Here is an 11,617-nt window from a genome sequence, read left to right on the forward strand (position 1 = left end):
GACATGTGTGCTGTGCTCTTACTCCTCACAGGGCGGCCTTTGGATCAGTTTTCATGCTGTCGACTCTGCAACGCTCCGTGGACCTATAGAATCGTGTTCACCGCAAAACAATGTGTTCAAGACTTTAATCACCCGTTAACCCACAGTTAGGCTACAGCTGTATCTTTGAGCTCATCCCCCGCCTATCTGTCCAGCAACAGCTCTCCAAAGTAGCCCTAACCGTCCTGTTGTAGGCTATGTATTGGTGCCACGCCTAGTCAGGCGGCGCACCTGGGTGCCCATGTATTGGCCGCCCATAAATGATGAATGCTTAGTCAGGGGGCTGTGCCCCTAGCCTGCTGACGGGGGGGTCTGTGCCCCGAGCACACAGGTCCTGTGCGCCTAGACGACGCCCTATCACACCACGTCTACAAGGTTATGTAAGACGCGCAACGACGCACGAATCACGATCTGATTATCCTTTTCATTAGAGAGGTCTTTGCCTATCTATAATGGTCATATGCCGACTTAATAGAGCATGGTCATACAGACCCCAGCTATCACTCTTACGACGCTATGGGTGTACTTCGGTGCACTGACATAAATTTCTGCGCCAGTCCAGTAAAGTCTGCCTCGAAAACCTTAAGAGTCATTCGTCGCCCTGAATTCATTCCCAGACACGTGTAACTTAGAACCAACCACAGCACAATTAATCCATTCTTATTTTATCAGGAGGATAACAGTCTCGGCCACCTCTTTTTCCACCTATCTCAGAAATCTGTCAAGTAGAGGCTCTTATTAGTTGATTCTAGCGGTTATGAGAGGGATCGCCACAATCAGGATCCGTTCTGCCTAAGCGGATGCAGTGCAGGCAAAGCCCGATCTTTTTGTTGAGGCTGTCCAATTCCCGGCGACGGTCTTCCCTATATGCTGGGGGCTCATGCTTGTATGCATATCGACACTGAGTACTTTGCTCCTCAGGAACCGGGCCTGGCATCCTCTCCGCTTTCTCCAGTGCCTTGGAGATGGAGATGTGGAACAAATGTGCTGGCCAAAGACCTTTTTCTTGTAGCAGTTTTATATATGCATACGCATATTTGCTTGTCCATCCACATTTATGACAACACATCCCAGTCCCATCGTTCACTCCTGCTATGAGAATCTCTGCTACCCTTAATCTTGCGAACCCTCTCTGCTCTTCCAGTAAACCTGTCCGTTCTCCCGTCAGTTAAATGTCCAAGCAACTACTGGAATACTTACAAAGTACCCTCCATGGCATAACAGATTCAACTTCATCCCAGGAGAGAGCAAGATAAGTACCATCATAATCAAAAACCAACGCTCTAGTGATCTCATTGAATGCTTGTGCATTCCGAAACAGGTATGCCGCGGCAGCGAGAAGCATCAAATTGCTAGCTTTATCTCTGGAAGTTCGAAGCCAAGTCTCGCTTGCAAATTTGAGTGCATCAATGCAACCATACTTGTCCGCAACGATGGCAACTGCGAGAACATCGCCAGCGACGAGGGTTCGAGGTACCTTTTCATTCTGGTAGTGAATAACAGAACATATGATTTTTAATGCAGCAGCATTGTCATCGGGTAGCAGTAGTTCGAATGGTTTATCGTGGTCGCGCATATCATGACCTTCCTTCCAGTCTGGCCCGAACATGACGGAGAAAACTTTCGAGGCTGCCATCAATGACATAGAGTGAATACGGAGTCTCGTCTCTTGCGGTCCAGCTATCAGAATAAGGTCGCCATCTGCAGCAATTTCGAAAACTGTGTTGGCCTCGGCGTCTTTTGAATTTTCCATAATGATTTCAAGCAACCTGCCGCCGCTGTGAGAAGGCGTCGTTGACAAAGCGGATCACGTTAATGTTCGTGGGTAGCCCGTGTATTACAAGCCAATACAGGAATGGAGTCTATGGTGAATACAGACAGGACAAGGACGTGTTTTGTTTTTGTTGGTGAATAGAACTCTGGTGTCACAGCCTGAGTCTGAGCCCGAATCTGAACCTGATCCTGGGGGTGTTATAGCTATATATATGAGAATGCAGTGTAAGGTCAGGGACCTTGCATCCTAGTCTTTTGCCGTATAGCGCAGCGGGTAAGGCCCTGAATGCATCCAGGGACCCTGGCCGTGACAGAGGAAGGTGTACATGTACAATACTATAAAGGTTACGCAACATTCCATCCATGCAATCTACCAAGGTTCGCACTACCTGAGCTGCCACCAGAACGAGCTAATAAACTCAGCGCTGCCTACTACGCGGAGGTGGACGCATAGACCGGTCCGCCACAGAAGATTGTCATACTTTTACCGTCATGCAGCTAAGACGCTTATACATAACCCGTCCTAGGAAAAGGTTTTCCGCATGAGGCCATAACACACACTCATGGATTTCATAGATCCCTTCTAGAGCCGGTGGCTTAGCTGCCAAACAGAATAAGACATACTGATATATCAATGCCTTTAACATGTAGTTATCTATAATTAGAGAGGTAGTATGCTGAATGATGATTGTATTTTGTGAGTTCACTTTCAGCTTACATCAAGAAGTTGTGCCGTGTCTCAACCGCATGCGGGCAATTTCGTGGAGAGCTGAAAGGCTGGAAATAGGCTCTGTTATTGTCGATCTCCTGCAAGCGGGTTATGTGGCGTTTCCGCCGGCTGTAGATCAGTCCGAAATAAGTATCTCATCCCTAATTTCTCCCTACTCGGCGTAAAACACACAACGTATACTTTTGGCGAAGCACCTCAGGAAATTGGCTTCTGAGACCCCTCAAGGGTGTGAATCGGGAAAACTAGAGCTTTGTCAGTAGTCAAGATGCATGGTTTAGCGTAGTTTTCCCAGAAGGAATAAACTATATTATATCGCACTTACGTCATTGGAATGAAGTGCGTCTTTGAGGTTTCCGGACCACAGGGTATCAAATGCACGATCGCACCACCAAGCCGCAATTACCACCACATTTTAATAAATTCCTCAATCAATTGAACAATATAATTGGAAAGTGATTTATATATCATTTCAATCGCTGAAGTCAGTAGATTAATATCCACTATGTTTTCCATCTCTATAAATGCAGTTATCGAGGCGTTTTGGCATCGAATGAATTAGCTTGTCAATAGCCTCCTGTGTTGTAACGGTTGCACCTAACCGCTAAGCCACAGGGCAAAAGATCGGGCCGTAATCACTATGCTAACGATTACAGTGGTGCTTACAGCTGCCTATAGGGGCCGATCGTAACATGTGTGATCTCATTCCTGTCACAGCTCGAAGTCAGACCAGCCTACCCTAGAGCTACAAGTGGATCAGATCACGTGGCGATACGTTATCGCTGAGACTTTAGTTCACCGACTAGATAGATCCTGAACGTAGCTCCTCGAGCTACGTCTTATCAATAGAGCCTGACCTGCCTGCAGTGCCTATCCGTAGCAATAGATCCCGTTCCGCCTGAAGCGTTCCCCGTTCACCTGTATTCCCGAGACCAGCCCGTGACATCGATAGCACGTCGATCATCGATACCTGAGTCGCGAAATATTCCCTAGGTCTCTCTGAGTCTCTGCTTTTCAAATGTGATGGTTTTAAAGTCCAGGCGTCTTGACACATGTTTTGCTCCGTCTTCGATTGATCCCCTACCAACATGTCTGCTGCGCTCTCTAGCTCTAGAAGATAGACAACTCCCAATTGCTCTTCAGTCTTTGAATCTCGGGGTAGATTTTCTGCCAGGTTTTCTTTAGGCTAAAGTCCTTAACGTTGTGGGTTAGGCCGTGACACCTGTTATTATCTCTTATGAATTGAAGTCCCCTTTCCTTCGCTAACCGGGTTATTTTGAGCCAATCAGCAATGCGATAACGCTTCAAACGATATGACTCTGATTTTAAGCGAAACAATTCAATTTCTTAGCCGATTTGAGTTCAATCGCCTCTTAATAGTTCCTAGGTCTCAGCGATACCGGACCCATAGTAAAAGGCAAAGGTTCGGATGTGGATCAAGTTATGAAGGAAGCCGAGGAGCAAGCAGTTAAGAGGGCCGAAGAAAAGGCTGCTGCTGCCGCTATTGCCGTGGCGCAAAAATTGCTTGCTTATTAGAAAAAAAGGCACGCAGCGGAGGCTGGTTTTTCAAAAGAGACCAAGAGAGGCTTTCCGTGCTCGAGCATGATGCCGCAAAGAGAGCTGAAGCTCGAGCTGCTCGTGACATTGCGGAAGCAAAAACTGCCCACGCATTAAGTGCCCCCGCTGCAGACAAGGTCGACCTTTCGCTGTTGTGGGCCGCCAGGAATGGAAGCGAGGCCATGGTCAAGATGCTCCTCGACACGGGCAAGGTCGACGTTGATGCGAAAGATTACATTGGCCGGACGCCGCTGTCGTGGGCCGCTGAGAATGGACACGAGGCCGTGGTCAAGATGCTCGTCGACACGGACAAGGTCGACGTTGATGCGAAAGACAAGGGCGGCCAGACGCCGCTGTCGTTGGCCGCCAGGAATGGACACGAGGCCATGGTCAAGATGCTCCTCGACACGGGCAAGGTCGACGTTGATGCGAAAGATTACATTGGCCGGACGCCGCTGTCGTTGGCCGCCAGGAATGGACACGAGGCCGTGGTCAAGATGCTCGTCGACACGGACAAGGTCGACGTTGATGCGAAAGACAAGGGCGGCCAGACGCCGCTGTCGTTGGCCGCTGAGAATGGACGCGAGGCCGTGGTCAAGATGCTCGTCGACACGGGCAAGGTCGACTTTGATGCGAAAGATTACATTGGCCAGATGCCGCTGTCGTTGGCCGCCAGGAATGGACACGAGGCCGTGGTCAAGATGCTCGTCGACACGGGCAAGGTCGACCTTGACGCAAAAGACGAGACCGGCCAGACGTATTAATGTTAGCGACAGTACTTATGACTCCATTCCCCCACATTCGCACCCCGGAACTCCAGGCAGCAGCGGTACTTCTAAGTACTTCATTCGCTAAGCCAGAAATTGCTTACGCACCCATAAGGCGGCCAAATTCTGACAGAATATCTGCTTATGAGGCAGACTTGCAAAGAGCATGTTTTTTTGGACTAGAAGGTCCAAGTGCTCATAATTGAACATCAATTGGTGGCTCGGGGGGTACTGGTATATCCCGATTTTTACGGTCTGCAGTCCTTGTTCGCCGAACCTTGAAGCCGCGAATAATCTATATCTATTAGCCTGGCACTGGGCGCCTTACTAGATGATTGGAACTGAGGAATGATCGAATGATAGCTACTTGATGCATCCGGTAACCCTAGTTCTATTATGAATGGTCCAAGCGAATGCCTTGTCACTAAACCTTCTGCTACGCACTGCCGCTCATGGGAGGACAGCCCGGAGCATATGTCCGCTATCGCCCGTACCCACTCTGATATGGTCAAAGTTGGACCGCACGGGGGTAAAACAGTAGGGTTGCCGTAGGCTAGGTGATGGACTACTGACGCTGGACCCGCACCCCACTGTACTATTAATAAATGAACTCTCTTCCTCCTCAACAGTGGTATTCATCACAAGATGTCACGGGTCCGGTTCGGTATACAGGTGGACGGGGAACGCTTCAGGCTGAACAGGATCTATTAGCTACAGATAGGCACTGCAGGCGGGTCAGGCTCTATTGACAAGACGTAGCTCAAGGAGCTACGTTCAGGAGCTATCTGACGGTCGTTCAGGATCTTCTGCGATAACTTATCGCCGCGTGATCTGATCCACTTGTAGCTCTAGGGTAGGCTGGTCTGACTTCGAGCTGTGACACAAGTTTACTAGCAAGCTTATAAAAATCTGGAGGCCCATAAGTAAAAAGCTCTAAATATTTATCACTTATAACCCTAACCAGGACCCCTTCGGCGTGTTTTTTAACTGCAATGGCGAATCATGCTCGTTGTCCTCCTACTGTAGCCACTATATCCCTCCGCCATAATCTTACGGTGCTCCCCCTCCACCCAACACCTCTGGGTCCCGTCTCGCCTCCTGTAGGATCTCCCTCACCCGAACATATTGTTCTTTGTCCTCTCTCTCCCACCTCCTACCATTTGGAAACACTACCTTTCGTACCCTATTGACCCAAGGCACTAACGGTTGATAATAGGGAGTGAAATTCTCCTTCGCGGTTTTGATGAAGTCACCTTCGTGGGATACTTGCCCTTTCTTCAAGTTTGCCAATTCTCCCGTATCAACATAATTCCACTTATCAAATTCTTGAACGACTCTGGTTTCGTCTGCCCCGTTGTAGTGGATGCATATCCAGAACAAGACCCAGAAGAATGATTCAATATCGTGCATAAAGGAATGCTGCTCGCCCAGCAGCGCCCCGATTGCCATGAAAGCCCGTGTTCCGGTTTTCCCCTTTGCCCCTGACGCAACCTCTCGTGACTCTTTGATAGCCAGGTCAAGGTCAATCAAGAAAGAAGACCAGGAGGGGTTATCGCCATCCTCGTTGATCATGAGATTGTTGACCGAGATGTCTCTGTGAAGGAAGCCTGCCTTATGCAAAGATTCATGCCCTTCAATGCACCGCTCAAACGCAGCAAGCAGAGCCGACCGGGAGCTCGCCTTGTAGATAGGCATCCCGTAGTCTCGGAGAATGACACGCCGATGTACACGATTTGGTAATGAACTAGCGGCCCTCGTTGAAGACACGGAACAAGATCGCTTGCTAGAAGGAAGAGGAGCGCCAGCTTGGCTAGATGACCGCTTTCTGCTGGCACTGGCGCTGCCGCGACCCTCTCTCGATGTGCCAGATACGACGTTGTTCTGCCGGATTGGTCGTTCCGGACGGTAGTTCGCAGCTTGCGTAATATCCAGCCCTTTTCGAACATTATTCCGGATGTCATCATCTGCCCCGTCAATCTGTACCGTCTCGTGGTGATAGTACCGGGCTACGTTAACGACACCCTTGTCAGTCGCCTCACGTAGTAGTTCGCCTTCTTCATCTCGTTCCGGATATTGCCACGAATCCTTAATGACAAGCAGCATCTCCGGCCGTCCTTCGGGATGGGCTTTCCAACATGTCGTCGCTCGACCAGCTATGCAAGGCGCCCGCTGCATCACCTCGTCGATGATGATCCGCTCGGTCGAACCATTCCGATCGACCTCGATGAATCGCTCCCCGTTTGCCGTCATGATTGTCGGGTCGAACCCTAGCTGCTCCTCGTTCATCCAGAGAAAGCCAAGGATCGTGGACACAAACTGACGCCCATCTTTGTTAATGTCGAACTGCTCCGATGCGATGCCCCCGAGCCGGTCAAACGCCCATACCCTCATGAGGGACCCGCAGATGGTAAAGCCCAAGACGAAGCGACGGTCGTTCTGCGCAGCCAGCACCTCCCTCGCGTACCGCCCCAGATCAAGCCACGCCATCGAGGCCTTGTCGGCGGACGGGTTGCTCTTCAGCTCTCCAGGCACCAAGATCTGCGACCAGTGGCACCGCGAGTCTTTCCCAGCACTCGTATCCTTGACAAAACCGACGTCCAACTTGCGCTCTCCTGTAGAACCTTGTATTGGCTTGTTGGGCTGGGCAAGAGGCCGTCGTCGATGCCGATGCGTTGGGATTGACCCGTGGCTGCCTGTGAATGCCGCTAGTTTGTCGCTGAAGTCGGCAAACCAGCTCAGCACATCATCCTGGTTCGCATCCCTGGGCCATCCCTTCCAACCGTCCTCAAAGAGTGGATCACTACCTTCGAGGCATTGCTCGAAGAACGCCTGGGAGGCTGCGTCAAGGCCGGCCACGCCCCCAAAGTATGTGCTGTGAAAATTGCGGAGCCCGACATACATAGGGCCAAGCTCCTCCTTCAGCACATCGTCCACATATTTGCGATGCTCGGACGAGTTCGCGAAGCTGCTGGTATTGCGCAGCCATGGAGTCTGTTGGATGGAAGAAGCTACCTGTCGGGGAGGCGGGGTGGATTCGGTGACGGCGTTATAGAGTTCATCCCAGATTAGGGCATCGTCTGGTTCATCGACGAGGGCTGATTTCAGGAGAGGCTTGACGCGATCGAAGTCAAAGTCGGCAGAGGCGGCAGTAGAAACAAGTCTTAGGAGATCGCTTCGGAGGGTGCCACGACCTGTCTTCGAAGGTAAGAGGCGGGTGGCAGGAAGAATTTGAATCGCTGATAGAAGACTGGACGCGAGATCCTGCACATCTTTATATTGGTTAGATGAGTGCCTCAAGGAAATTGATCCGCCGTACCTTCATGTTCAAGCTGGTCCAGGGCATCTGGAATGCAGGAGAGATGCGCCCTTTCGCATACCGAACTGAAAGAACCGCGAAAGGCATCGATGCCATTCCCAATAGGGTTATCCTCGATGATCTTAGACTGCGGTTGATTCCCCATGGTGGATGGGAACAAGAAGTCGCGTTTGTCGTATGTTCCTTTGTGTAGAAAGGATTCTGGCCAGCAACCCAGTCGCCTGGCTGGGTTACTGCCGGGAAATTTTTGTTCCATGCGTCTTAGTCATCGGACGCGCTCAGACGGGGCCCCATAAGGACACGCATGAATGAATGAATTTATTCCGCCCCTAACGAGACTTAATGTTGTGGGCCCTATGAGGCGTATCCTCCCGGGCGGAATAAATTCATACATACATAACTATGGAGAGAACTTTAATTTCTTACAGACAACTCAGAGCGCGCATCGATGGGTTTGCTATGATTGTGACGTAACGGAGCAAAAATATTATGTCAGCAATTTTTGGTTGCCGGAGTGATTTAGCATCACATCATTGCGGGGCTAACTTTTTCAATCTACTTCACAACATCAACAGCACAATCCACTACGAGATGCGACAAACTTCGCCATGAGAGACCGTACATTTATTCTAAACTGGATTAAGACAGCCCATCTGAGTACGGATATCCAACATACTAAGGACTCCGAAACTACGGGCAAGCGGGCATATCCAAGTCCTGAGCCTGAGGAAATGAGTGACTTGACTCCAGAGAGGACCAAGAAGAGAAAAACAGCCAGCACCAATGAAGACGATGAGGTCGAGGACATAGATGTTGAAACAACACCGAGAGCACTATTTATGCCTTCAAGACCGGCACCATCTCCGTCATCCTCGCCAACCAAGTCATCTGCCAGCATCAGATCAGCAAGTCTGAGATCCCGCTCTCAAGCTTCATCCCGCGCATCATCTCGCGCATCATCCTCGCGCCGCAAACTCTCGAACTTAAGCTTAGTAGAGCACGGTGTCCAGCGACAGCAACTAAACGGCCCCGATACTCCTAACCTTCCGCAACAAATTGTCGATGCGCTCAAGACGATTCAGCGGCTGGAGCGGGGCAAACACGTCTTTGCATCAACCCTGGACAGGAGCAGATTTACATCCCTACTGGACGTGAATGATCTAGATGATAGGGCTTTTGCCACGGATAGGGATGTTGGAAGCCATTTGTCGCCGGAAGATGTTGATGAAATCTTGGCTGATGCTGAGAGATGCTTCAAGATGGACCATGACGAGGGTGTTTGGAATGTAGAGGTACATCAATATTTGCTGAAAAAGGTTTTGCGGAGATCTGGCTCCAGCCGTCTTGTCGATTTCACACTCTGGTAAGTTTAGTACGACATTCCAAGCACTCTTCGTTCACATTGCTGATAGCGGTTTCTAGTACCACTGCCCCCATCATTCGCGACTATCTACCTCCCCTTACAGCGGAAAAAAGAGTAGACTTTTGCTTCTTTATTGACCCGAGTTGCGATCCCTCCTATAAACCAAGGATCGAAAGCCTTGTAAAGTCGCTTCCCGAAATGAGTATGAGCCATACGTCCTACGGTCCTTTGCGGGTACGCCCAACGACAGTAAGTCTGGAGACTAAGAGACCCGGAAATGATTTCGATGGTGCAATTCTGCAAATCAGCGTTTGGCAATCCGCACATTGGGTCATGCTGCGTTCACTACTGGGCCGGACATGGCCAGGGAAACAAGCCTGCGGGCTGTCGAGGAAGGACTATGCCAACAAAGGCCTTAGGGAACTGGGTGCTTTGCATGGCATAGTGGTTCAAGGTCATGACTGGATATACGTCGCGACATCTCCAGAGTTTGTCGACGAGGAGGGGAGGGAATCTACACGAACGGTAAGTTTTGGCGACTTCGCAGGGGAATTTGGATCACCGGACTAATCGAAACAGCAACTTTGGCTTTACGAGCCAATTGGGCGCACAAATACTGCATTCGGCGTGCATAAAGTATCTGCGTTCCTTGAATTTTTAAAGACGTGGAGCACACAGACCTATTGGCCATGGTTTAAACGATATTTCCTCGACGATATCGGTACAGTTTTACCATCAGGTCCGATTGCCACAAGTGCATTTTAACAAGTGTTTGGACTCAACGGAATTATGATAACCCGCTAGATATGAGCAGGGTTTCTAAGTAGTGCTGGTATATCCATGAGCATTGTCGATGACAGTGAGTCGACATTTGTGACCAAGATGCCATTTCGCAAGCTTGATATATCCAGCCCTCTTTGTGTCTGGTGTCATTGAGGCTAATATCATGAAAGCTATTTGTCTACAATGCTTTCCTTCCTATTCCTGTATTATCTTTGTGGTCTACCTAACTGATGTTTTTAGAGTTTATCGCCTGCAAGGATTATTCCCCCCAATCAAAAATCGTGAAATTAATACAGCTAGATAGAGTCGACTTACAAAAACGAGTCTATGCCTTCCAATCGACATTATCCACTTGTATTCTGTTCTCACGCTTTGCATTTACCATCTTCTCTTCATCAGTATTCAAAGCCTTTCTCGACTCCAATAAAAGGCAGCGGAGGTTACGGGACATAGAGCTTGATATATCAATTTTTACATAGGGATATCATATGGATAAAGAACATATCTGATAGCTATTTAAAATGATAATATAACTTGTATTCTTTTTTTTTCTTTCCCAGTAGACCTTCGTATATACTGGTTCGTTTTCTAGATAACGTACATGATAAGCGAGTGTCTCAACAAACATCGATCCACAAGATGTAAATCGTCACAAAAACACAACGAACCTCTAAATCAATTGAAATTAACTGCTATACTCTTCCTCAGACACTGAAACAACTATCTGACATGTTCTTGCGTTATGCCCCATCTTGCCGCATACTCCACAATGCCTTTCCTTCGCTTGCACCGACCTTCCCTGACTACCACTTCTCAACGATTCTTCCACTGCCTGCCCGTCAACATTCATCTGATCAATCGCTTGCCTTCCTTCCTCTACTGTCATCACCCCTCTCTTCTGCAGTCTGGTTTTTTTCATATTCCGCCGCCGACTTAGTATCTCATTTGCTTGTCGAAGGTCTTGGTTCTCAGCCCTTAACAAGGCATTCTCGTGCATTATCGCCTTAGTTCCCTTAGCAAGAGACTTGAGAGCTCCTAGAATTGACTCTGGGGAGCTACTTTTGTGCCGCCTGATTCGTCTATCGAGGTATTCACACTGAAATTGTGCTTCAAGCACGGTCTTTGGCGTCTTTGAGACCCAAGGGGTCGAGGGGCTAGCTACCTCCTCGGCAGGCGTTGGGGTCCGCAGCCGCACATCAATCTTTGAGACCACACTTTCCGGGTCGAGAGGCACAAGCCCGGCTCCTCTAAAGGCTGATTTTATATTTTCCTCCGTCATTGTGGCCTGAAAT

The 11,617-nt window shown here is 49.3% G+C and overlaps 4 protein-coding genes across 4 annotated transcripts; 2 read left to right on the forward strand and 2 right to left on the reverse strand.

The window, feature by feature from the left end:
• Positions 1 to 787: 787 nt before the first annotated feature.
• Positions 788 to 1,792, reverse strand: FPOAC1_013315 (uncharacterized protein; the record flags this gene model as incomplete). Its single annotated transcript, XM_044857656.1, has 2 exons — positions 788 to 1,188; positions 1,240 to 1,792. The coding sequence occupies 2 exons, from the start codon at positions 1,790 to 1,792 to the stop codon at positions 788 to 790; spliced, it is 954 nt and encodes a 317-aa protein (XP_044701839.1).
• A 2,190-nt stretch (positions 1,793 to 3,982) lies between these two features.
• FPOAC1_013316 (uncharacterized protein) lies at positions 3,983 to 4,860 on the forward strand (the record flags this gene model as incomplete). Its single annotated transcript, XM_044857657.1, has 2 exons — positions 3,983 to 4,048; positions 4,156 to 4,860. The coding sequence occupies 2 exons, from the start codon at positions 3,983 to 3,985 to the stop codon at positions 4,858 to 4,860; spliced, it is 771 nt and encodes a 256-aa protein (XP_044701840.1).
• Positions 4,861 to 5,913: 1,053 nt separating this feature from the next.
• FPOAC1_013317 (uncharacterized protein) lies at positions 5,914 to 8,324 on the reverse strand (the record flags this gene model as incomplete). Its single annotated transcript, XM_044857658.1, has 2 exons — positions 5,914 to 8,132; positions 8,180 to 8,324. The coding sequence occupies 2 exons, from the start codon at positions 8,322 to 8,324 to the stop codon at positions 5,914 to 5,916; spliced, it is 2,364 nt and encodes a 787-aa protein (XP_044701841.1).
• A 463-nt stretch (positions 8,325 to 8,787) lies between these two features.
• On the forward strand, positions 8,788 to 10,307 carry FPOAC1_013318 (uncharacterized protein; the record flags this gene model as incomplete). Its single annotated transcript, XM_044857659.1, has 3 exons — positions 8,788 to 9,542; positions 9,602 to 10,067; positions 10,122 to 10,307. 3 exons carry the CDS (start codon positions 8,788 to 8,790, stop codon positions 10,305 to 10,307), a joined length of 1,407 nt encoding a protein of 468 aa, XP_044701842.1.
• Positions 10,308 to 11,617: the final 1,310 nt, after the last annotated feature.

Source organism: Fusarium poae (genome assembly GCF_019609905.1).
Source record: "Fusarium poae strain DAOMC 252244 chromosome Unknown contig_1, whole genome shotgun sequence".
In the NCBI taxonomy this organism is placed as follows: Eukaryota; Fungi; Ascomycota; class Sordariomycetes; order Hypocreales; family Nectriaceae; genus Fusarium; species Fusarium poae.